Here is a 27,524-nt window from a genome sequence, read left to right on the forward strand (position 1 = left end):
TTCATATATTCCTTGAGCGTAAAGAAAAAAAGAAAGACCATGAAAATCACAAAAGTAAAATGCATATTGCTACTAAATAAATGCAGGAAGTTGGATAGAGTTGATTGGAAGAGGATTCGCTGAGAGTATGGCTAACACACATACTCCACAGGGCCCTCTGGGTAACACCTCATCCAAAAGACTGCGCTGTGTGGGGGGGGGTGTTTTGGTGCTCGGTCTCCATGACGATGTAGCAGACAGTTCCTTTTACTTTAAGCACTTCCATTACAAATACTGACTGACATGGAACCACCGTTACAGTAGAACGACAGCGGGACTCCGTGAGGGGGGGCTCTGTGATGGGACACCCACCTTGGGGTCGGCCGAGAGCAGCTTGAAGGCCTGGTACACCTGGCTCTCCTTCACGCCGCCCCCCAGGTCCAGGAAGTTGGCCGGCTTGCCGCCGTGGAGGTATATGATGTCGCAGGTGGCCATGGCGAGGCCAGCGCCGTTCACTGCAAAGGGCAGGTCTCAGGTCAGTGGCACTGCAGCTCCTACCGCACGAGATCATGGCGCGGACACACGGCCCAGCAAGACTGCGTCTGACGTCTGTCAGGGTCCCCACCAGCTGGGCGGCTACAGAAGCCGGGTTTAGCTTATTAACATCCATCAGAATATCTGCCTTCGTCTGCCTGCATATTTTATTTTATTTTTTAATAAACAGCCTCGGGATTGGCTGCTTCACGTTGCTGCCCCGCCTCTTATCCTGGTGCCTTTCCCAGGCCGGTGAACACCGTCGGCGTCCCTTTCAGGAATAACAATGACCTGTAAATGTTAAAAGTTAGACAGCAGTGAGGAAAGCGGGATGAATTGGGGGTATTTGCAGGTGCCTAAAGCTGAAATCTCAGCCGCGGGTGTCTCTGCCAGTTTAGCTGCCGAGCTGTGAAGCCATCCTAGCTGGCATGAAAGGAAATTTAGCTTAACAGCTGTCACCCAGGTGGGGGGGGCGGCTTTGGTGTAGACTCGACATCCCATACCACTGCGATTCTCCTGGCCCACTCACCAAAACAAGCGATGTTCCCGTCCAACCCGATGTACTTCAGGTCGTATCTGGCCGCCTCCGTCTCAATGGGATCGCTCTCTGTCATGTCGTCCATGGCAAACACGTCCTTCTGTCGAAACTCCGCATTGTCGTCAAAGTTGATTTTGGCGTCAAAGCAGACAACTGTGGGAGAGAGGGGCAAACAAAAAGTGAGGGTATGGGGAGAGGAGAGGGGAGTGGAAGGTGAGGGTCACGGGCGAGGAGTGAGGTACAGGAGGCGAGGGGGGAGGTGTGGGAGCTGATGGTCAGGGGTAAGGAGCGGGGAGGTAGAGGTGGAGGGGGAGGGGGAGGTCAGAGGTGAGGGGGGGAGGGCAGGGAGCGAGGGGCAGGGGTAAGGAGCGGGGATGAAGGTGAAGCTGTTCAGCTGAATGGCACATAGTGTCATTTATAAACCACATTAAAACATCTATATGCGAATCCACATTCCTACAGATACATTCTGTCAGCTTATTAAATATGAATGTGAATAGGTGCGGCTCCTTGTTTCTCAGTCCTCAGCAGTGACTAAAATGACCCCTGCTTCCCTCCTTTCTTGTTGAAGCTGTGCCGGAGCGCTGACACATAGACTATAAAAAGTGTGTCACTCTATCTCACACGCATCCTTCCGCATCTTCCCATGGTGCATCCATCACTGGGCCGTGAATAGCCAGCAGTCCATGACTCACACGGGCTCTGGACTGCAGGGGGCAGGAATCAAACCGACACCCTGGGGGTGTGAGGTTACAGTACCCCCCCCCCCCCGAGAGACCATGCCACCCTAAGGGTGTGAGGTTACAGTACCCCCCCCCGAGAGACCATGCCACCCTAAGGGTGTGAGGTTACAGTACCCCCCCCCCCCCCCGAGAGACCATGCCACCCTAAGGGTGTGAGGTTACAGTACCCCCCCCCCGAGAGACCATGCCACCCTAAGGGTGTGAGGTTACAGTACCCCGCCTGAGAGACCATGCCACCCTAAGGGTGTGAGGTTACAGTACCCCGCCTGAGAGACCATGCCACCCTAAGGGTGTGAGGTTACAGTACCCCCCCTGAGAGACCATGCCACCCTAAGGGTGTGAGGTTACAGTACCCCCCCTGAGAGACCATGCCACCCTAAGGGTGTGAGGTTACAGTACCCCCCCTGAGAGACCATGCCACCCATGCATTAAGAATGACTGTATTTTCGTGTGTGACATCGACCATCACTGACCGTTTAAATAGCAGGAACAGACATATACTGAATAAAATATAAAACCTGTACCCCGACCCCCCCGTAACCATCACATCAGGCAGTAAAGACCTGCACAGTTTGCTGGCCCCAGAATAAAACAGCCATTTGCACGGGCTGAAGGGAGCTCACATCTGTCAACAGCACATAACCAGGCCAGAAAAACGACACAGTGGCTCTTTCCGGAACCCACTGTAAATTTACCCGGTAATGATTCTTCTCGGGGAAATAAAACCAGACCGCAGCCCCCAAAGCAATAAAGGAGGCTGGAGACGTGGCAGATAAAGCACCCCTCCCCCCGCCCACTAGAGGGGGGTGGTCTGCATACTCCACAGAGCAGTGCCGAAAAACGCATCCCCATCATAATCGGTACATTCACCAACATACACGACACTCATGATCCTGAAGATGGGTCCAAACACCCCCCCCCCCCCCCCCCCCCAATGTCAGTGTCACCAGCCTTCGTGACCAATGGCCAGCCCTGGCAGTGGAGCCTGCTCAGACAGTGTCCCATGCTGACAGGCAGGGCCTAAACCGGCCTCCCCAGAAGGCCCCTCTACATGCCCTTGCGTTCACATTGCGCTCGTAACGCCCTCGCAGCACCCTTGCAGTACCCTCACAGCGCCCTCACGGCACCCTCGCAGTGCCCTCACAGCGCCCTCGCACCACGCCGCTTCATTAGTGATCCCGAGGAGAAAAGGCGGGAAGGGGGAAATCCTTCATCACACTCAAGAGGGCCCCGCTTCTGCATGTTTACGGCGGAGAAAATGAAAGGAAGGGCCATATTCCAAGGGCCAAGGGGGGCCCACTGTTAATCATAGCAAGAGGTCCCCTCGTTATTCTCACGGTCAGAGGGCCCCCCCCCTCTTATTCATATGTTCCGCAACAGCGTGGACAACTTGACATTGCCAGCATTATGTTTTGCAATAGATGTAAATGGGAAGATATTCCATGGCGTTCGCACTTAACACAGGGCCTGCTTACACACCTGAGAGTTCTGCAGGAAGCAGGAAGCGTGAAGCGTGAGGCGTGAATGTGGGGTGACACCGCGTCAGCACCGGGGCCCCCCCTCTAACTAAGTGGGAATCTTTATCAGAAGAAAGCCACCGTTACGTTTCCCCCGGGACCACTGGCACACGGCACACAGGGGGGAGACGCTTGTACCCGAACCGCCAGGAGAGGCGCTAATGTGCTCGTATTTCAGGGGGGGGGATGAGAAACCGGAGCAGCACCTTACCTCGCCCCTCGGGGGTCTCTCCGAGAGGATTCACTTCAACTTGAGTGGCGTCGACTTTCAGGAACAGATCATAGAGCCTCTTGATCTGATCGGCGGCCTGCATGAACCGGGGGGAGGGGGGCAATTAATCACCCTGGAGCGAAGAAGCCCCATGGAGTGCAGAGCATTCAAAAGCCAAGCGGCCATGTGCAGCTCCTCCCATAAACTGAGAAAGGCGTGTCCGTACACACACACACACACACACACACACACACACACACACACATAGGGTAAACATATCCTTATGGGTACCGCTCATTCATGCATGCATGCTCACACACACACACACACACACACACACACACACACATGCATGCATGCATGCACGCAGATACACAGACACACACGTACATGCAATGGGTGCAATCATGTATGTACAAGAACACAGACTATAATGTCTGTTGGAGACCTGATTCTTTACACCTTTGATTTTTTTTTTGAATATCATAAAAGTGATATGGTACATCATCATTAAACTGTGACATCATTAAAGTAACCCGTTAAGGTAGAATTAATACCGTGTTCAGTGATAAATATCTTTCTTACTCTCAGCTCTTAAATGAAATGAGTATTTTTTTGTGCCAGAATCTCATGTCTGCGCACATAAAGGTACTTTAATTAAACAAAAAATTGTCTGTTAAAATGCTAAAAATGTATTTTTATTATGTTACAGTGCTTCAAGGAAGGAACCCAGCACTTTGCCATTAAATCAAAGAGACAATTGGAACTAACATACATATTAAAGACTAAGTAAGCAGAACAGTCCTGATGGATTCGGACACTTGGCAAATCCTGTTAATTTCTCCAAGCTGTCAAAATCGATGCAAAATCAATAAAGGACCATTTCTGAGCAGGATGCACTTCCCCAGGAATACGTTGAGGCATTCTTAAAAATACATTCATCAAGCTGATTTCTATATTTGTCCTCGCCTCCTTGTTTAACTAATCTAAGCCTTTGCATTTTACCTGGAATACAAATCAGGCATGAGACTGGACCTCAGTCTGCTTATGAGTCACTTAATAGACACTTTATTCTCTCCCTGTTTGTTAGCTAGCATCAGCCAGACATGCAGATGTGCGGGTCGTTTGAAGGTCGTAGGCTATAAGACTTCGGTTACGTGGCTGTTTACAGACTATTCTAAAGAAGTCTCTATCCAACACTAGCCCTACCGGGGAAAGTTACTTTTGATATGTAATAGGTTACAGATTACTAGGTATCCTATTAAAAATGAAATAAGTCATGTAACTATTTTGATGTAACATTACATTTGCTAACTTTTCTAACAAATGTTTATAACTGGGCAATAAAGCAGAAAAGTCCCAACGGCTCTGCTGACCTGCACTATCAAAGGCGGCATTTCTACATGGTGAATAAATACAAAGTAACAAAATGAATACTGTATTCTACTGAAAATAATATATATGGATGCAACCCCTTTTTAATCACCAACATTCTGCTCAGTAACTAATTTAATTGCATAATTTTCTCACTGATTACAATTACATTTATAGTGTAATTTAATTATTTAACGCCATTACATGAAGGTAGTTACCCCCCAAACAGATGCACGCTGGATGAGCACACACGCCTGACGTTTTGTGTAGCTCCCCTGAGTGCAGCGTAATCCTCACGATTATGCCAATCAAGCTGCACCCCTACAGCCCTCTGCTGTGCCCCTTACCTGGCGTAGCCGTCCCTCAAAAGCGCTAAATAAATAACGTGCATTTATTATAGATTAGCACAGGTTAGCTGTCCGCTACTAACCTGTCTCTCCAGAGGTCCCTTGAAGCCCAGATTAGCTGCCATGCGTAGTGCCTGATCATCCCGCACGCCTTCATATATGTCTATGACTTCCTGTTACAAAAGACGGAGGAACAGGAAGCATACTCAGGTTACTCTGGCGCGAGGTGACGGGTAATTAGCAGCCCCACGGCCTGGAATTGGTAGCCCTGCTAAACACAAGCTGAATTCATGAAGGACTCGTATAGCGAGCAGATAATGGACTGACAGAAGACAGTGACTGGAGCGGCGGCCCACCGGTGTCGAGAGAGACCAGTGAGGGGTCAGATGACGGCGGCTGGCGACTGCAGCACCTTAAAGATGAGCTCGGGGGTGCGGGCGGCCACCTCCTCGATGTCCATGCCGCCCTGGGGGCTGCCCACCATCACGGGCCCATTGCAGGCCCTGTCCATCAGGATGGCGAAGTAGGTCTCCCTGCTGATGTCCAGGGCCTCCGCCACCATAACCTGCACAATGCAGGAGGGATCAATCACGTTATCACCATCGCATGCGGCTCCCCTGCACCTGCTCCATGTCAGGAGAGGAACGCCGCACCGCGAGGCCATGACAGGGACGTCTAAAGTACAGCTACTACACTGGGGGATATATATGTGTTTTTGGGGAGGGGTTACTTGTTAGCCATTAGCCTAGCTGACATCCAATTCACAAGGGGGGTTAATACAAATTCCACCAGAAATCCTTTATGATACGTATGCAATGCAACTGAAGTTTTAAAGGAGAGTATGATTAAAGGAGAGGTGATCAGAAACATGGCACACATGAAATCATCTGCCCCCCCCCCCCAGCCTTAACCCTCTCCCTCCGCAGCACTCAGCAGGACCCAGGATCCTGGATGAGAACATCCCTCCCTCAGGCAGGTCTTTAAAACGCGCTGCTCCTTCGATTCCTCCTCTAAAGTTTACGAATGAAGCAGGAAGCGAGGGACTTGCAGTAGAAAAATGGAGGAATAAAGCGAGCGGTAATGGGGAGCTCTGGGCGGTATTACACGGGGGGGGGGGGGGGGGGGAGCTTCTTGCACACAGCAGCTAAAGGGCGGGAACGCTTCATTACCTGGGACTGCGTTTCCCCCACATAGGGCATGACTAACTGCACACTCCGGCTCGCTAGCGCCGCATAGAAACGGCCGTTCATTACCGGCGCCAGGGAGCGAGGCGGCGAATAAGGCGGCATGAACAGGGAAACAAACAGGTGAGAACAAACAGAGGCTGGCCGCTGACGACCATCGCAGCACCGCTATAACGGAGCATCATGGCTGCGTCACGCTGCGCTGAGAGGCAGCCGTCACCCTTACTCACCATCTTCACCTTGACGCCCTCCTTCGGGGTCTGCTTGGTGGTCAGGTGAAAGCCCAGCATCTTATTGGCCAGCTCTCCAACCACCAAGGGACTGCGGGATGGAAATCAGAACACCTTTGTCCTAATTCCAGACTCTGGGGGATTTTTATTTATTTTTTTAAAGTATTAGTGCATCCGCACCTATAAAAAGCATCGATCCATCTGTATCAGGTCCTCAGATTTTTCCAGTCTATCCTGCTAACCGGCCAAACGGAGCAGTGTGTGTGTCAGAGAGGGATTCGGTCCAGGGATCTTTACGGACATTTCCGGCAAATGTGAGTGAATTACCCCCCAACTAGAGGATCTAGGCTTGCAGTAGTAATTGAGAGCGAATGTAAGACACCCTTGCCGATAAGTGTGTTACATGCAGGATTAGCTGCTGGGTACACGTTACGGGACGCGTGACGCTGCGTTCAGTGCGGGTGGCTGCTGCAGGAAGGACATACTCACTCCTTGGTGAGGTGCACACCCCCTCTAAGGCCGCTGTCGAACACGCCCTTCCCACGGCCGCCAGCCAGGATCTGGGCCTTCAAGACAATCTCCTTGGCATCTGGAAGGAAAGTGATTGGGGGGGTGAGGGAGAGGTGTAGAGGTAGGTAACGACCCTGGTTATTCCCCCCGAGGCCAGTACGCAAATTTTGGTTGGCAGCGGGGACGCCGCCCCCCCCTCCCCCCACCCAGCAGGGCACTTGACTATTGACGACCTGCAGGCCGACCTCGCAGACTAACTCGCAGATAACCAGAGCGGCGGCCGAAGCAGCTAACAGCCGCAGAGTGCGAGGCTGACGGCGGGCCGGACAGAACACAGCAAGAGCGCCAACTTCCTGAAGAGCAGACAGTGCAGACACTGCAGACACGGGTACAGCATCTGCTCACTGACCGATCTGAGGAGGATCAGAGGCAAGGTGACAACAACTGGACACAACTTGACACTGCAGCCGAGATGCATGCGACATGGACAACAGCCAGCCCCGAGAAAAGGGCGGAGCAAGCTGCATAGACCAATCAGGTGAAAGGGTGGACGGCTGTGATGTTCCTAGGGCAGCTTCCACATTGATGCAGCATATGCAGAGCAGGTCACAGATCAGCCCAGAGTATGTCAGAGTCACTCAGCCAGCTCAGAAACAGGCCAGGGAGGGGATGGAGAGTGGAGAGCTGGAACTGCTCATGGTTATGAAGACGCCCACACAGCCCCAGAATACACAGCAATAACCCACCAATAATATATTTAAAGTCTGAGGCTGATTACCTGCCACTAATATTGAAATGAAAGATTCTTGTTCTACCCTGTTTCAATTCAGGCTAATTTAATAGCGAGACTGAGGGAAAGGCGCTCCTGTAAAAAGCCGGCTTCCATGCGATTTAAAGAGCAGCTCATGCAGTAATCCCTGACATTTAGCTCCGTTTGCACGATTGCCGTATTTCAATTGGCTACACTGAACACAATGATGGGCACTTATTAGCAAAGAGCCCTAAAGCTGCAAAGGGATACAAATGATAATTACTCAGCAAACACACCATTTCCATATAAAAATGAATTGTTAAAACTGCTTGAAACATAGAAGTGTGTTTAGCCAAGACTATGAAGAGGTACATCAGCTGTTAAGTTTGAATATAGGAAAACAGTGTCCCCCATTTTTCCATGAGGAAATCGATGGCTGGGCAGCCTGCAAGCCGCCGTAAATATCGCCATTAGGCCTGCAAGCCGCCGTAAATATCGCCATTAGGCCTGCAAGCCGCCGTAAATATCGCCATTAGGCCTGCAAGCTGCCACACGTGTCACCATTAGCTTTATAAGACGGTAACGGCCCGCAAGCCGCCGCACGTATCGCCATTAGCTCTATAAGACGGTAACGGCCCGCAAGCCGCCACACGTATCGCCATTAGCTTTATAAGACGGTAACGGCCCGCAAGCCGCCGCACTTATCGCCATTAGCTCTATAAGACGGTAACGGCCCGCAAGCCGCCGCACTTATCGCCATTAGCTCTATAAGACGGTAACGGCCCGCAAGCCGCCGCACTTATCGCCATTAGCTCTATAAGACGGTAACGGCCCGCAAGCCGCCGCACGTATCGGCATTAGCTCTATAAGACGGTAACGGCCCGCAAGCCGCCGCACTTATCGCCATTAGCTCTATAAGACGGTAACGGCCCGCAAGCCGCCGCACTTATCGCCATTAGCTGTATAAGACGGTAACGGCCCGCAAGCCGCCGCACTTATCGCCATTAGCTCTATAAGACGGTAACGGCCCGCAAGCCGCCGCACTTATCGTCATTAGCTCTATAAGACGGTAACGGCCCGCAAGCCGCCGCACTTATCGCCATTAGCTCTATAAGACGGTAACGGCCCGCAAGCCGCCGCACGTATCGCCATTAGCTCTATAAGACGGTAACGGCCCGCAAGCCGCCGCACTTATCGCCATTAGCTCTATAAGACGGTAACGGCCCGCAAGCCGCCGCACGTATCGCCATTAGCTTTATAAGACGGTAACGCCCGCAAGCCGCCGCACTTATCGCCATTAGCTCTATAAGACGGTAACGGCCCGCAAGCCGCCGCACGTATCGCCATTAGCTTTATAAGACGGTAACGCCCGCAAGCCGCCGCACTTATCGCCATTAGCTTTATAAGACGGTAACGGCCCGCAAGCTGCCACACGTATCGCCATTAGCTTTATAAGACGGTAACGGCCCGCAAGCCGCCGCACGTATCGCCATTAGCTCTATAAGACGGTAACGGCCCGCAAGCCGCCACACGTATCGCCATTAGCTTTATAAGACGGTAACGGCCCGCAAGCCGCCGCACTTATCGCCATTAGCTCTATAAGACGGTAACGGCCCGCAAGCCGCCGCACTTATCGCCATTAGCTCTATAAGACGGTAACGGCCCGCAAGCCGCCGCACTTATCGGCATTAGCTCTATAAGACGGTAACGGCCCGCAAGCCGCCCCACTTATCGCTATTAGTTCTATAAAATGGTAACGGCCCATTGAAAAGCAAACAGCTAATAGCTCCAAAACAGGGTGGAACTGTGCCCTATGACATGAAACGTCAGGCATTCAAACGACAAGCGGTGGAAGTCTTTCTGGACCAAGAAAGCCAAGGTGAGGGATCACAGCATCTGTCAGGGGGATAAATGAATAAATATGCTAATGAAAGGGCACTAAATTAAAAACTGGTTCAGAGAGAGATGAAATACAGAAAGTGCTGTGGGCCTTCAGAGGAGGGGAAGAAACAGGGAGAGAGAAGAGGAGGAAACGGAGGGAGAGAGCAGAGGAGGAAACGGAGGGAGAGAGCAGAGGAAGAGACAAATATCAAGCAATAGCATAGGAGCTGCTGTTCTGATGACTACAGAGATTCTTCCCACTTCCACGGGCTTCACTAATGGAGTAAAACACTCTCACTCACCAAGGGTGCAAATCTTACACAGTCCCAGATGTTGCAGGAAATTTTCCATTTTCTTATTCACACTCATTAACTCCACATAGCTCTTTCATAAGTTGTTTCTCAGAAAAATACTTCAGAAATGGTCAAATACACAACTTCTTACTGAGGTATGGTTCCTGCAGGCCTAAAACATCATGGACCTGAAAAGCATCCTTAATATTTCTGAATGTGCATGTTGGTCTGCGCATGAATTTCCACCAACGTGTGCTGGGTAAAATTTGTTAACAGGAAAGCTGCTGTTTAGTATGATGTCAGCATTAGTCCAGAATGCATCAAGCTGTACGGTGCCCGAAAGGGAAATCACACTGCTGACAATGTGACGATGGACACGGCGTTCCAGCGTCCTGCACCGCATGGCAACGATGTCGTAAATGAAAGTGGAACGTGGTCTCTGGAGCAAGACAACGGAGGAGGAATCCAGTCACGTGGCCATACGGCCCAGCCGGTATCCTCTCCCTGTACCTACTACAGCATTCCAACACTAGCTTAATATTTAGGACTGCAGATACCAAAGACAAGCCATGCACATTTTGCCACTTCTATGGCAGGCCTTCCTGAGCACGAACGCAGCCCCGGAGATCTCAACACATCCATCTCAGATCTGCAGGACATGCCAGTGGGTCCCGTATAGAGTACAAAGCTACCATTCGCATGAAACGATCAACCGTGTGATTGAGGCATTCGGGCTTCAAGGCCGCGTCTTCCGGCGACGTGTTTAGATACCTTCACAGCTGTTCATTTTCCCAAGGTGCCCCTCGTTTTAGACTTAATACAATATCTCAATTATGGAATGGTGCCAGGACAAATTCATTTAGTGCAGATGGGATTATATCGGCGTCATCTGCGCTGGGCCAAAACAGAAAGAGCTGAGTGATGATTATTTCACAAACGGGAAGGCATATCAAAAGGAAAGGGCTCTTCTTCCCTGCCTGCGAGTTAGAGGGGGGATTTAATGCTCCCAGAGCTGAGGTAACACCTGCCACATCACCGCCATGACCATCACTGTCGTCCTAGTTCTGACTGTTCACCATGAGTCAGGGCTTCATGCACAGCTCTGTCTCGCACGCTCTCGTGCAGGCACGCCTACAGGCCAGCTGTGCACCTCGATCTCTCTCTCCCACACACACAGACACACACACATCCAGACCATTTCACTGCCAGATATCCTGAGATTTCAGTTCCAATGGCACCTTCCCACACCTGCAGACGTAATATTGGAGGGCCAGCGCATTTTCTGGCCTGGGACAGGTCACAGGGAGAATGGCCGCATTGTGGAATTTGGCGAAAGCTTCAGAGAGAAATGGAAACTGGTGTTCCATTCATGGAAGGTCGGGCCAAAACCCCAGAACTTCCCAACATTCCAGAGAAATGGCTCAAATTATTAATTTGTGGACGACAAGGACAGACGGATTAAGTCACATATAGGAAGACTGTTGCCAGCGCTCATCAACGACCCCCCTCCAAACCAAACTTATTTCCGATTAATGGATGTAAACAAGCTGGGGGCTTATTTACTAATGACAGTGGGGAGCGTCATGTTATTACAGCAACATCGATGTTCATCTTGTTTGCAGCATGCTCACAAAAACAACAACAATCCGGGACGCAGCCAGAGGCTAGTAGCAGCGCGTTAGCGCTAGCTGGTATTTAATTAAAAAAAGTAATAACGCAACAGCAACACAGAAAAAAAACAGATTAGTTTAATTACTTTAAACACAAAATGACATCCCCTAGTGGTTCTCCATTTACAGAAACGGATACGTTACTGAGACAAGGTTATTGGTTTGCGTCACTTTTTAAAAGGTAATCGTAATTAAACATCTTATAATTCTTAAAAAAGTAACAGCAAAGCATTAGAAGTCACAAAAATAAAATTAAGTTTGCACCTTTTGTATCTAGGAAACCCAGAGTTCGGCCCCCTACACTTGTGTACGGAGTGTCATATTTATTAAAATACCATTGTAGAGGGGTGGGGTGAGAGTGGATCAGGAAGAGGGCAGCCATTTGCCAGGGCCAGATCTAATGATGCCATCTCATCAGAGAGCATGGGGCCGCGTGATAAAGCGATCTGAGCGCGGGCAGACACGGTGTCACGGCCAAGCAGACAGGTGTGTCCTTTGTCAGACTCGTCCCGGAAGTTGCGGGGACAATCGGTGATAATGCTCTCATGGGGTCTCTTTGGCAACGGTGTGTAAGACAGCAATGTCACATTCTGTGACTGTTTTTTAACAAGCTGGCTTGCATCCAGGGTGTGAAATGAAGTTCTTGGTAAACCAGCCGCTATGACAGCTGCACACGATACCCTATGCACTGCTTGAGGATACTGTGTATTTTTTTAATTTTTTTTTTTTTATTTGTCTTTGACAACAATTTGCATACCCATAAACATGAACGTGTGATTGTGATCGGATGTCCAGCTTCACTTGAGACAATTTAATTTGCCCCAGACAGCCTGTAGGTGGCCCCAGCTCGGAAAGCGTGCCAAAACATTTAGTCCTGCGGTCTCACATGGCAAGCGGCACTTCGCGAGCAGGGGCACTGGGCACCAGTGCCGGCTGACACCAGTGCCGGCTGACACCAGCTGCCGGCCGGTTCATCTTCCCACAGGCAGCGCAGATTGATGGCCAGTGGGGGGGGGGGGGCAGCTGGCTTCCCCACAGGCGGTCAGGAGCAGTGACTTTGGGCCTCCTTGTCAAGCTGAACATTACTGGAGCTGCAAAATGCCCAGTGCTGCTGGATATGATGTACTGGGAACAGGGATGTCAGCATTTCGTGAAACCAGCTTCACACAGCGATCCGCTTGCTTATTTTAGTCCACAACAACCGGCCAGGCAGACAAACACACAACAGGAGCGGAGAGAGGCAGAATGGTCTAAGCGGAACAATCTGGGCACCGTGACTACATTCCCGGATGGGTCCAGGAGGAGACACGGTATAGTGTAGGATCCGTTACTGCAGGCCACAAAATGATAGGAGAGTGTGATTGATGAGAAAGAGCGAGTCCCGGGCTCCACAGCTCGATAAGGTACTACAGCAGCTAATAAAGGCGCGGTGTTTAGAAAATAAGAGTGTCGACCAAGTGCACATCATTACCCATCATGCTGGGCGCCATGACAGGAGGCAGCTATGATTCCCGGGAGCCGCACAGCTCACGCTTAGGCCTCCAGGAAGTCAGTCCTGTCACGAGCACGTGCAGCAATGGTGGCCTCGTTTCCACTGACATGGAGCCGGTGTTGGTGCTGGGCTGGTTCTCGGCTGGTTCTCGCTTGGTGCTTTTTGAGAACCTGCCCGCGTTTCCACTGGTCAAAAAAGCTGCTGAACCGAGACAAAAATAATGTTTTCAGAGTATGACTCGTAGTGCTCTGTCGCTCTTGCCTGTATCCACTTTTGTCTCTGTATAGGCTCCTCCCCGTCTGTGTGTGTGTGTGAGTTTATTCTCACTCGCTGTTTGACTGATGTCCGCTTCATGATCTTTTCACCACTTGAACGCCACAATATTTTTATTCGACCTGTAACATATTTTATACCTTATTATGAAATCTGGTGAGCAGATCGATCTTTCATTTTTCACAGAATGTAAGGTTACTCTGGAGTTGCCGAGTTCTTTCACTGCAGGTACCAGCGATATCAGACAAAACTCTAGCAGCTATGGACCGAGTTTTTATGTGGAAGGTTTGCGGAAGATTTGGACGCGGCAGCCCGTCCCACTTTCACCGACGTTCAGTGCCTAATTCCGAGACCAGCTTTTCTGTGGTGCCACGCTGGAGCCGTTTTTTCTGGCCCACAGCCAGTTTTTTTGCGGTAGAAATGCACAGAACTAGTTCTGGATTTGGAAATTAATTTAGAAAACTTTATAATGAACAGTGAAATAAAATGCAGATAAAGGTGTCACATTCTTCAGTTAAAGTACCCCCCTCCCTCCCCCCCAAGCAGAACAGGAACACTTTCCACACTTGCAGTGTGACATCATTACTACACAGCGAACCGGCCCCTGACAAGGGATCCGGATGATTCACTGGCTGAGTCGTGGGGAAAAACACAGGCAGTGTATCAGGCCGTTAGCGAGAGCTGTTAGCGCGCGGTAGCAGCAGACCGCCGCGGCTGCACAGGACGTACCCGGGAAACCAGAGCGGTGAGGCGAAGGCGACTTCACCAGCCGCGGCCGTCTGCCGGCATCTTGGTGATGCCAGCCGCCACACCTGACCTTTATATAAAAAACCCTCCTCACTCATTGTGTCTTTAAAAAGAACTTGGGAATAAATGTGGAGAGCAACAACACTCAGGAATCCGTTCAGGTCGTAATTCACAAGGGCGGGGGGGGGGTGCACTCAGAGGGTGTAATGACCTTCGGGGTGGGGGGGGGAAGAATCAAAATAGACATGAGCAAAGAGCACAGCTCCCTGCAAACCGCGTCGGGGGGCCCAACATGTATCCATTCTGAGGTGCGTTCTCCACATGCTAATTCTGACGTGGGGGTTTTGTGGGAATGACCCCCCCAACATTCAGAAGTACAGCTCTGTGCCACCGGGCGAGAGTGCGGCATACAAACAGGCCTGGTTGCCATGCGGGGGCCGTCAGTGTGCTGTAGACAATGGGGTCTGTAGATGAGCCATAAAAGTCCCTAATGAAGCATCCATGCTCAATGGAGACCAGCGCTGCACCCCCCAAGTCAGGCCTCCTGAAAAGTCCTGATCAGAGGACACACCACACGATGTGGGGGAACTCACGAAAGGTACAGAGGCACAGGCGTGCTAGACGGCCCTGAATACGCATTCCAGAGACGTGGGTGGGGTCACAAGGAGGACGGCAGAGCAGGTGGCAGGACGCCTCATAATGTCAGGTGACACCAGGGGACATGAGGCACACCCAATCAGCATCGTGCATATCTATCACCAGCCATCCTGGGAGGGAGGATAGAATCATCACTATCACAGCATTCTGAAATCTGCAGCTGAAGAGGGGGTGGGCAGAGGTGATGGGGAGGGGGGTGTTGACCTCTGAGGACTGTTACCGGAAACACAGCATCGCAATCTGTGACAGCAGACAGCATCAAACTAATCCAGAGCTTGCTGTCTGAAGGGTAGAGGCAGCTCTTCACCAGACTAATCTCACAAGCGTGAGGCACCTCCGAGACTCCGCTGAAGGTCACACAGCGGCACTACCCTGGTCTGCAGCGGCCATCATCACACTGAACACAGGCCTGACTCTCCGACACAAAGCCTTAGCTAAGCAGGATAACAGCAGGCCTGAAGGCATGACGATAAGAGATCACTGTTAACCGAGGTGGGCGAGTATTTGTTTAATGTGAGACAGACGGTGGGGATTGAGAGGGAAATTTCCCAAGCGAAAATCCATAGGCTGGCGGACGAGGGGGGAGCGGAATGACTACGGGTCAGACTGCAGACTGAAGCGAGGCGCTGAACCGCACCAGGCAGTAATTAAAGCATTTCAGTGCTTTCTGTCGCTCCCTCATGTGGCTCCTCAGGCTTGCAGATCTGGGCCGGCGTGCCGCCATCTGGAAGAAGCTGAGCGGAGAAAGGCCAAAACGAAAGATACTGGCAAAGATCACTCAGCCCGTCACTGCAAGACCCCGCATCAACCTCGCTGTGAACGGGGACACGGAAGGGGCCGGTGAAACGCATGTCCCGTCACTGCAAGACCCAGCATCAACCTCTCTGTGAACGGGGACACGGAAGGGGCCGGTGAAACGCATGTCCCGTCACTGCAAGACCCCGCTTCTACCTCGCTGTGAACGGGGACACGGAAGGGGCCGGTGAAACGCATGTCCCGTCACTGCAAGACCCCGCTTCAACCTCGCTGTGAACGGGGACACGGAAGGGGCCGGTGAAACGCATGTCCCGTCACTGCAAGACCCCGCTTCTACCTCGCTGTGAACGGGGACACGGAAGGGGCCGGTGAAACGTATGTCCCGTCACTGCAAGACCCCGCTTCAACCTCGCTGTGAACGGGGACACGGAAGGGGCCGGTGAAACGCATGTCCCGTCACTGCAAGACCCCGCTTCTACCTCGCTGTGAACGGGGACACGGAAGGGGCCGGTGAAACGCATGTCCCGTCACTGCAAGACCCCGCATCAACCTCTCTGTGAACGGGGACACGGAAGGGGCCGGTGAAACGCATGTCCCGTCACTGCAAGACCCCGCATCAACCTCGCTGTGAACGGGGACACGGAAGGGGCCGGTGAAACGCATGTCCCGTCACTGCAAGACCCCGCTTCTACCTCGCTGTGAACGGGGACACAGAAGGGGCCGGTGAAACGTATGTCCCGTCACTGCAAGACCCCGCTTCAACCTCTCTGTGAACGGGGACACGGAAGGGGCCGGTGAAACGCATGTCCCGTCACTGCAAGACCCCGCTTCTACCTCGCTGTGAACGGGGACACGGAAGGGGCCGGTGAAACGTATGTCCCGTCACTGCAAGACCCCGCTTCAACCTCGCTGTGAACGGGGACACGGAAGGGGCCGGTGAAACGTATGTCCCGTCACTGCAAGACCCCGCATCAACCTCTCTGTGAACGGGGACACGCGAGGGGCCGGTGAAACGCATGTCCCGTCACTGCAAGACCCCGCATCAACCTCTCTGTGAACGGGGACACGGGAGGGGCCGGTGAAACGCATGTCCCGTCACTGCAAGACCCCGCTTCAACCTCGCTGTGAACGGGGACACGGAAGGGGCCGGTGAAACGCATGTCCTGTCACTGCAAGACCCCGCTTCTACCTCGCTGTGAACGGGGACACGGAAGGGGCCGGTGAAACGTATGTCCCGTCACTGCAAGACCCCGCTTCAACCTCGCTGTGAACGGGGACACGGAAGGGGCCGGTGAAACGTATGTCCCGTCACTGCAAGACCCCGCTTCAACCTCGCTGTGAACGGGGACACGGAAGGGGCCGGAGAAACGTATGTCCCGTCACTGCAAGACCCCGCATCAACCTCTCTGTGAACGGGGACACGCGAGGGGCCGGTGAAACGCATGTCCCGTCACTGCAAGACCCCGCATCAACCTCTCTGTGAACGGGGACACGGAAGGGGCCGGTGAAACGCATGTCCCGTCACTGCAAGACCCCGCCTCAACCTCGCTGTGAACGGGGACACGGAAGGGGCCGGTGAAACGCATGTCCCGTCACTGCAAGACCCCGCTTCAACCTCTCTGTGAACGGGGACACGGAAGGGGCCGGTGAAACGCATGTCCCGTCACTGCAAGACCCCGCTTCAACCTCGCTGTGAACGGGGACACGGAAGGGGCCGGTGAAACGCATGTCCCGTCACTGCAAGACCCCGCTTCAACCTCTCTGTGAACGGGGACACGGAAGGGGCCGGTGAAACGCATGTCCCGTCACTGCAAGACCCCGCTTCAACCTCGCTGTGAACGGGGACACGGAAGGGGCCGGTGAAACGCATGTCTTGTCACTGCAAGACCCCGCTTCAACCGCGCTGTGAACGGGGACACGGAAGGGGCCGGTGGAATGCATGTCCCGTCACTGCACTACAGGCCTGTGAGGTCCAACTGCCCTACACTAATGAAATTCAGATGTCTAAAATATTTACGTGACAGCCACCACGATCACTCCACTAAATCTGATTACTCTATTAAAAAGCATCAGTTAAAATTTTACTTCCTGATTATTCGGCAATACGGCGGGAGTAAGACGGCGCTTATAAAGAGCAAAAACCATTACTTGTGTGGAAAAGCGAAAGTGATTAGTTGTCATTGGTGACACACCGCAACACACAACAAAATGAGTCCTCTGCATTTAACCCACATGTGACGTTGTGACATAACAGGGGCAGCTAATTCAGCGCCCAGAGAGCAGTAACACGCACAGGGTACCTCAGGGGTACTTTGCTGGTCGGGGATTCGAACCTCACTAACCATTAAGCCACCACTGCCCCTGAATTAGAGGGCATATCACATTAAAACTGAATGAAAATGCAGTCATCCGTCAGAACTGCAAAGCAGAACTTAAATATCACCACAGCATGACTGCAATGAAAATACAATAGAGAGAGGTGGGGGGAGGGCACACTGATTACAGCACATGGCCATAAGCAGCACACAACTAACCTCAGGAATGAGAAGCGGAGTGCAGTGGGTGATACCTCAGCACCACACTAGTCCAAACAGACCAGTGAGAGTTTTTCCCCAGTGACTGGAGTGCCAATCCTGCCAGCAACCCTCAAATTTCCCTGTAAGTTGGAGGGCTGGATGTGGATTAACATCATACCCAGGACAACGCAATTGCAGGTTAAGGGCCTTGCTCAAGGGCCCAGCAGAGTAGGATCACTACTGACATTCACAGGATTTGAACCAACAACCTACTGGTTACTGGCACAGAGCCCTAGGCTCAGTCCCACCACTCCACCCAAAACACCATAAAGGAGATGAAATTACCTGAAATAACCTATAGAAAAACAGAACTTATCTACCAGCTGAGCAAGTCAAAAAAGCGAGTGGTGCAGCCAGTGTGTGAAAGACAATGCAGTGTCGACAAATGCGATGTGATTACTGCACATCTGCACTTTGCAATGCTGAAACAATATATCGTGCAGATCTAAAATATATTGTGCAACCCTATATTATACATAGAATTATATAATATATAAATATACAATCGTAATATATAAATGACTGCTTGATGAATCATCAGATTAAATCAGTAGATTATTACTAATATAATTGATAGTGACAGTCCTAATTTACATAATCAAAGGCAAAAATCCATATTTGAATTTTTGAATATTTATGTAGGCTACTATTAGTTATCAAATACTTGTTACCTCGTTTGTAAATTGGCCCTTCTCGCTTAGCGTAGAATAAGGAATGTACCACTAGGGGCAGACTTATGACAGTAAATGATCCCTTATTTACCATTTGAAAAAGTACATTGGAATGCTTCCCGACGTTGACCCCATCTTGGTCTCCATGAGACACACAGACACATACAGGTGAGAGCGAGCTGGGGGGGGGGGGGGTCACAGCACAAGGTCAGCCATCGTGCAGCAACCCTGGAGCTGGGGGGGGTCATGGTACAGGGTCAGCCATCGTGCAGCAACCCTGGAGCTGGGGGGGGTCACAGCACAGGGTCAGCCATCGTGCAGCATCCCTGAAGCCAGGGGGGGGTCACAGCACAGGGTCAGCCATCGTGCAGCACCCCTGGAGCTGGGGGGGGTCACAGCACAGGGTCAGCCATCGTGCAGCACCCCTGGAGCTGGGGGGGGGGTCACAGCACAGGGTCAGCCATCGTGCAGCACCCCTGAAGCTGGGGATTAAGGGCCTTGCTCAGGGGCCCACAGACATCTGATTATTCTGCTGAGGCTCGAACCGGCAACCTTCTGATAACAGCTACAGAGGCTGAGCCCACTGAGTCACTTCCATAAAATTAAGCTCATCAGAATGGCTGAAACTACAGAGCCTAGTGAAATAATGCATGAACCACAAAACCTGAAAAGTGCAGTCTGGTTTTTGCTGGCAACTTTTATGGTGTTTTATCTGGGAATTTTATTGCCAAGATTTCAAGACACTGGAATAGAACACACATGTACGTCAAAATGCCATACACTGCAGTATAATGTCAGAATGAAAAATGGTATGAAAAACTACATGGCGCACAAGAATATTTTGATGTAGCCTAAACCAAAGGCACTAGATTGCTTGATGTCGTTTAAGTTTTAAGCTATTTCTTCACTTAAGATATTTTATGCACATAAACCTGTTACCTGTCTAATCCCAGTCATTTGGTTTTTAACGTTATACCACAATTCAGAGGACTTTGTTATTGCTGCGGGCGTTTCTATCCTGTGGGTAGCTAAATAACTAAAACGTGTTGTTATATATTATCGTCTCCTCGTCGTTTTGCTCACTTAAGACAGGAGCAGGCTGATGCTGTAGGCTTCACCCTCGTGGTCAGTCACACATAACAGACTTGGGCTGCTGTGCGACCGTGACCTGGGAACGCATCTGCATCATTCATTATCAATTTTCTTCAAAATGATAAATCTATTATCTTATAAAAATTTGAATGGCTTTTTAAAATTGAGTTTCGAAAGCCCTACTGTGGAACCATGGGAAGATTTTAGTAAGGACTTCCCTGGCACGCTGTGTCCATCTCCGGCATCATGGTCCACATTTACATTAGCAGCATTTAGCAGACACTCTTATCCAGAGCGACTTCCTCTTTCCTTTTTTTTTTTTTTTAAAATTCAGTCCCCCTGGAGAAAGTTGGGGTTAAGGGCCTTGCTCAAGGACCCAATGATAGTAGTGCCAGAGGTGGGACTCGAACCCATGATCGCTTGATCCAAAGGCAAGCATCCTAACCACTAGACCACCAACACCCAACACCCTCCTGATCTTCAGAGCTGCTGCAGGATGTATATTGTAAGCGAGTGAATGTGCTGTGATGGACTAGCATTCCACCAAAGGAGCTTAATGTCCAGTCTCCTGTGCGTCCTGGGATACGTCTACCGGCTCTGCGTCACCCGGCGTCACATAAGCGTTTGAAAGACGAATGAATGAACAGTATACAAGCACCACAAAACAAAGATAGCTGTGGAAGACAGAGGCAAATTAATTCAAACTCACAACAACAGTCAGTTGCTGGGTGCATGAAGCACATGTCAGTGCTGCATTAATGAGGGAACATATGCCAGTAAAGGGATGCACACTTCAAAGAGAAGAAGCTGCTGAAGCAGGCAAAAACCACGGCCAGGTCCGCCTCAGTCCAGATGTGGAGGAAACTTTCATTTGTGTCGTATGATAGACACCAAAAATATGCCTCTCAGTTTGATGGGGGAAAATAACACCAAAAATGGAGCACTTGGAACAATACAGAAGTACATCCATTGTTATTTCAAGTGTCAGGGCCTTCAAAGGCCAGTTTATGAGGAGGGAGGAGATGAAAGGGGCTTCATAGGGCCTGAAGTGCATGAGACTCTACTGCCAGCAGAGAGAGAGGGGGAGAAGGAAGGAGAGAGAGAGAGAGAAGGTCGCAGAGAGAGAAGGAGTGAGAATGAGTGACAGGCAGATGGAAGCAGGGAGAGGGAGGGAGAGAGAGAGAGAAAGCAGCAGAGAGAGAAGGAGTTAGAGGGAGAATGAGAGAGAGAGAGAGAGAGAGAGAGAGGAGTAAGGAGTAAGAGGGAAAAGGACAGAGGGGAAGGAGTGCAAGAGGACTGAGAGGAAGATTAAGAGGGAGGGAGAAGGAGGCAAGAAAGAGAATGAGCCAGGGGAAATAAGGAGTGAGAGAAGGAGTGAGAGAGAGAAGGGGAGAAGGGGAGAGAGGGAGAAGGAGTGAGAGGGAGGGATGTGTGGCTGAGGATGCACCGGAGCTCAGCACACCATTACGGCCCATTTCTCAGTACGCCATCACCATTTAACCATCCTATTTCCTGCCAGAATTATCGAGTGAAACTACAGCACAAAAAGCTGATAAACACAGTTACCCCTCACACACAAACTCACATAAATGTCATGAATCGCTAAGACTTACCATCCATGTTCTAGCCAACCCACCTTAACCGCTCATCACAGCCTAACCGCAGAGAGAACATCCCACAGGCTGCGGGCAGATGGCGCCTTACCCGACAGAGCCTTACCCGGCGGCGATTTACCCGGCGGCGCCTTACCCGGCGGAGCCTTACCCGACAGAGCCTTACCCGGCGGCGATTTACCCGGCGGCACCTTACCCGACGGCGATTTACCCGGCGGCGCTTTACCCGCTGGAGCCTTACCCGCTGGAGCCTTACCCGGCGGCGATTTACCCGGCGGCGATTTACCCGGCGGCGATTTACCCGGCGGCGCCTTACCCGACGGAGCCTTACCCGGCGGCGCCTTACCCGACGGAGCCTTACCCGACGGAGCCTTACCCGGCGGCGATTTCCCCGGCGCGCGCTTTACCCGATGGAGCCTTACCCGGCGGCGATTTACCCGACGGAGCCTTACCCGACGGAGCCTTACCCGACGGAGCCTTACCCGGCGCCGATTTACCCGGCGGCGCCTTACCCGACGGAGCCTTACCCGGCGCCGATTTACCCGGCGGCACCTTACCCGACAGAGCCTTACCCGGCGGCGATTTACCCGCCGGCGCCTTACCCGACGGAGCCTTACCCGGCGGCGATTTACCCGGCGGCGATTTACCCGGCGGCGCCTTACCCGACGGAGCCTTACCCGGCGGCGATTTACCCGGCGGCGATTTACCCGACGGAGCCTTACCCGGCGCCGATTTACCCGACGGAGCCTTACCCAGCGCCGATTTACCCGACGGAGCCTTACCCGGCGGCGATTTACCCGACGGAGCCTTACCCGGCGGCGCCTTCCCATTCTGCTTCATATCACGGCCCCTTTGTCTGGAGCCTCGCCGGAGCTTCACACTCAAACTGAAATGAGCCATACCCAAAGGGGGCCTCCACACTGCAGCACGTTAACAGGTTATCCCCAGATTACCGCCGCAGACACACACACGGCTTCGTGGGACCCTGCAGGCCTGCCTCTCACACTATGGCCTGTCCACAGTCCTAAATCCTCTTAGCCGTCAGGAGGCTGTTCCTGCAAGCGGGTGACACGTCCTTCTTCTCCGTCAGTCTCACCCAATCCTTCTTGATATGCACTTAGTGTTCATTTGCGATGATGGTCATACGAATCTGCCACCCAAACAGGACCGAGGTGGAGGAGGTGCAGGGTTCAAGCAGACGCCAAACCCCAGTGCCCTGGCGCCAGGCTAATTTCACTTTTCCCAAAGCAAAGCCTTCACAGCAATTTTCCTGCGCACTTTACACGCCCCGCCCTACAGGACTCTGCCGGCAAACCTCAATTTAATACCATTTTAAAAGGATGAAGGCATCTGGGAGCCTCTGACACGCGTGTGAAGGCCTCGTCTGTGGCTTCAATGCTGCAAATTTTCTTTCCTTGCTATTTCACTCAAAAGTGGACTTAGCCCCCGACCTCGCTTTCATTCCTCCCGAAGTCTGCCCCCCCACCCTTGGGCCTCATGTCAAGTGATGGGAGGCGTCTCCACGGTCACCATGTTCACACCGGAAACACATAGACAAGGAAGGGGAGGAGGGCTTCCTTCAAGGCTTCCTTCAATAAAATCAGGCAGTGCAACTACGGCCATGAAAATTAACAGTATTTTATCCAATATCTTCTCTAATTTGATGTCCAATGAACCACAGAGCGGCTGGAATAGAGCATAAACAGCGAGGACCGCCGAACCAGCTCCTGTTTGGCCGGGGCCTCTTCCCCACGGCGGGAAGGCAGTGACTCGCTCCGATGGAAGAGGCCCTCCCCCTACCCCCCGCGTATCAGCACCCCGGGCCCCTCACCAACCCAAAATGAGCTTCTGATTTATCGCGCAGCTCGGCGCCTGGGACCCGGCGGAGTGCATTTACAGGAATAAACCCAGGGAGATTCTGCTTGTTTTCACTGCGGAAACACAAATCAGGCCGGCAGTTACCATCCTTTATGAGCCATAAAGCCGGGTTTTTCCCGCGTTGCGGGTCGTCAGCGATGCGACGGGCAGCGCGCGCAGGCCGGATAATAAGCACGCTCCTTTGTTGTGTTTACACCCCCACTATTAGGACCTGCTAATGGGATGATTAGTCACATGGCATGGAGGGCGCCCCCTGTGGCCAATCATCAGCATCACAGGTCCCTTCCAAAGGGAGCAGAAAGATATTAAATATTAATAAGGATCATAAACACTATTATATTACAAACATAATAAGGGGGAAGTAGGGGGTGACACAGTGGTTCAAGTCTCTGCCAGGGTTCTATGTGTGGAGTTTGCATGTTCATTCTGTGTCGCTGTCCAGTCCCTCCCACAGCCCAAAAACAGGCTAATTAGAGTTGCCAAATTGCCCGTGTGAGTGAATGGTGAATGAGTGAGTGGTGAATGAGTGAGTGGTGTGTGCCCTGCGATGGGTTGGTGCGCCATCCGATGTTGTATCCTGCCTTGCACCTGTAGCTCTCTGTAGCCCCCAGGATAGACACTGAACCCCCCAGAACGTTGAACAGGATAAGCAGGTACAGAAAATGGGTGGATGAAGTGAAACTATCTAGTCCACCTCTGACTGCAAGAGGAAGGAGAAAGACATTAAAACAGCTTTAATCTCCAAATGCGCAATATTCCTACAGATTAGGATTGGGAAAGAGACGGACACGACCGTTTGTGAAGCCTGAAGGAAAAGCGTCAGCTGACTGAGCCCTGGTGCTGGCAGTCTGTTGGCTAAGCCCAAAAGCTCCTTGTGGGATTCCTCCTCTTGGGAGCAAAGGAGGAGACCCCGCAGCTGTAAGCGAGCCCTTCACAGGGGCGAGACGCCAAAATCCAGCAAGAGCAATTCAACGGATGCAAATGTCAGAATCTTGATAACATATGAAGTCAGTTCAGGCTGCCGACGGCAAAGTAGATAAGGGGACAATTTATATTCAGCTTGATTCTCACGTCTGGAAATAAGGCAAGAAGTGAGCTAACCCACATAAAACACCAGCAAACACTGGGCCGCATATTCGCCGCGCAGCTACATCCTGCTTTACGTTCCAATCAGCGGCCATAAATTTCACACGTGTACGCTGGCGCTGTGTAACCTCATTCCCAGCCATGGCTGATAACGGCACAGAATTACACTTTCAGCTTTGACAGAGAGATTACTTAAAGCCCCCCCCCTCCGCCAAAATAAAACTCACAAGCTGCTCAGAATGAGAGACCCCCTGTCCACGGGCACAGACGTGCCATCATGCTATCAAACGAGGGCTGCCGTGTGTTTACCAGACGCTTAAAAAGGAGAAAATTTCACTTTATGTAAAAACGCATCACTGTCTGGGTGGTACGGACGTATTTCTGGCAGTATCTATTCTTAGTCAGGCATTTCTGCCTTTTCGGCTCCTGTTGATAAACAGACTGGAGGGATCCTCTCATTCACAGCTAGCGCTGGAGGATGTCCAAGTCTGCCACCGTCCAGTCCGGAGGAAGGAGCATCCAGCTCCCTGCATAAAACGGGGGCCAATGGGAAGCCACAGGCTCCCACACTGAGCTGTCAGGACACTGCTTCAGGGTCAGAGGAGCAGCAGAGACAGGATCGTTCTCATCAGGAGTCGGCCATGCCAAGGTCACCAAGAGAGGGCGCCACTGAGCACACCCCCCCCACACCCTCAGACACGACGATCTGCGACATCCTAGCAACCATCTGTGAAAATATCATTACAGCGTTCATGTGACTGCAGATAAAATGCGTTTTAAGTGACTTGAAACTCAAAAAACCCTCAATTATACCCTTATTTTTAATTAGACGATTCAAGCTAAGGATGAGCGTGTGTCATTCAGTTTCACCATATTTTGGTCGTGAACCATTAGTCATTTTTCCTTCACTAACACTAAGCACAAACACGGCCGCCTACCTCACAAACCATGAGCGTTAAGGGAGGAAACACTTCTTTGCTCTAAAGCTCATCGAACCAGAAGAACGGCTTCCGTTCAAGACAAAGCCATTACCAAAGGAATAGTAATGCAGCATTAGATACACAGCCGGTCAGAGCTGGGTGCATGAAGCACACCCCACAGCACTCCATTATTACGCCTTTACCCACATCGCCCCCTGCAGGTGATGGACAGACGTGCACGGCTCCACTCACTCAGCTTCTTGGCGGCTTCCAGGGCACCAGAGGACGAGTCGGCCACAAAGAAGCGCTGGACGGCGACGCCACTCTCCTGCATCAGCTTTTTGCTCTGGTACTCCTGCAGGTTGAGCCAGCGTCTGGGGTCCAGGCAGACCGCCTGCAGGGGGCGACAGTGAGTTAGCACAAAAGGGCAATCAGCAGCTCACACCTACCTCGCGCACCTCAGTTTATTAGTCGTCATTCCCAGCTACACCAAAGACGTTTACGCACGGATTCAGGTTACGTCCTGCGATCCCCTTTACAAGCAGGAATCTGGAATCCAGGTCCTTGCCCACCACTCTCAGCAGTTTCACTGTCGTGGCACAAGGTCCAAAGTGAGCGAGTGAGTGAGCACTCCAGAAGGTGATCTCCACCACAAAGGTCACATGACCCCTCAGGACCATTAGTCCACGATAATAATAGGCCTGGATTCCTGTGAAGTCAACCCACCAATCAATCAATTACACATTTGCTTATTACTGAAGCGTTAGAGCGGAACATCAGATTTCTTATTTTAATTTTTTTTTTTTTTTAGCGAAAGTGTTCCCGAGCATGATCTCTGCACCCCCTGCCAAGCAGGATGGGGGCAAGGCGTGGGCGGGTCGACCCAGACCTGCCAGGGCCCTCAGAAAGACGCCCTGCTTCGACGCAAAGAGGCTCCAAAAAACTCCACACGTCCTTCATCCAATCATGTTGACCGCTCATCACAGCCTCCGGGTCAGAGGTCAGAAAGGTCTCACACAGCTTTCTTCATAATGCTGTGTATGGCCACCCCACTCAGCGAGATAGAAATATGGGTGACGAGAAACAAGCTAACCTGCCTTGAGCCTGACAGGGATGCAGTGTCGAGCCCATAACGCAGTGATGCAGACCAGCCACACTGTGGCGCTGTGGCAGGCCAATGGACCCACCTGGAGCAGTGAAACCTGAGCAGCAGCACCGTCTCCTTTAGGGGAACTAATCACTCTCAAGATCCCATTACCTCTGGTCCGCCGCAGGTTCGGTCATTTTTTTTGGAAAACACTTAAAGAAAACATCTCCCCTTTAACGGTAAGTCTGATCGATACTCTGGTGAGTGTCATCCATTCAAGTCATCAAGGTCTAACGAGATCCGAAAGGAAATTTTCCGGGGTTGAAATTCATCTCGGTCGGCGACTGTCAGTACCTGAAGATTTTTCATGTTTAAGTAGCTGTACCTTTAAAAGCACTACATTGAAAGCAGGACCACTCTTTCAAAAAATGAGCCAAACTGCATGCAAGCGTGCTGAATATACACACATTTTAAGCAGCTACAACAAAGCATTCATCCAAGGCTCAGTTGGCCTCAGGAAAGAGACAGCTGTATAATTTATCCCTAACGCACAAACACAAGGGTACAAAACATATTCTAACTATAGTTCTGATATAAGCAAATCTGAGTCAAATATTTTACATGTAGATCAGAGGATTCAGGGATTTGGAAATGATTTATGCATGAGATAAAATCTTTGTTACTACAAAAAAGCACAGGGCATCCACACCCTTCCTTTGAGACAGGAAAACGTATAAAACAGCAAGAGATGGCAGGCATAATCAGGTTTAAAAAACAGCAGGGCGTGACCACCTGTCCCTAAGGTTTGGTTAAAAGGTGAAAAATACCACGTGAAATCCAGCTGGAAAGAGGAACACCATGCCAGATGGAAGTTGGGTCCACATATGCAGGTCTGGAGAGACAGGGCTTAAGCA

The 27,524-nt window shown here is 51.4% G+C and overlaps 1 protein-coding gene across 1 annotated transcript in view; it reads right to left on the bottom strand.

The window, feature by feature from the left end:
* suclg2 (succinate-CoA ligase GDP-forming subunit beta) overlaps positions 1-27,524 on the bottom strand; it is a 70,988-nt gene that overhangs the window by 27,206 nt on the left and 16,258 nt on the right. Inside the window, exons 2-9 of the mRNA XM_023794027.2 lie at positions 25,776-25,917; positions 7,147-7,246; positions 6,658-6,748; positions 5,656-5,808; positions 5,327-5,416; positions 3,523-3,619; positions 1,043-1,204; positions 352-494 (exon numbers count right to left, since the gene is read on the bottom strand). Coding sequence (XP_023649795.1) covers positions 352-494; positions 1,043-1,204; positions 3,523-3,619; positions 5,327-5,416; positions 5,656-5,808; positions 6,658-6,748; positions 7,147-7,246; positions 25,776-25,917 — 978 coding nt within the window. The remainder of the gene's footprint in view (positions 1-351; positions 495-1,042; positions 1,205-3,522; positions 3,620-5,326; positions 5,417-5,655; positions 5,809-6,657; positions 6,749-7,146; positions 7,247-25,775; positions 25,918-27,524) is intronic.

This window comes from Paramormyrops kingsleyae, chromosome 8 (genome assembly GCF_048594095.1).
Source record: "Paramormyrops kingsleyae isolate MSU_618 chromosome 8, PKINGS_0.4, whole genome shotgun sequence".
NCBI classification, from domain to species: domain Eukaryota; kingdom Metazoa; phylum Chordata; class Actinopteri; order Osteoglossiformes; family Mormyridae; genus Paramormyrops; species Paramormyrops kingsleyae.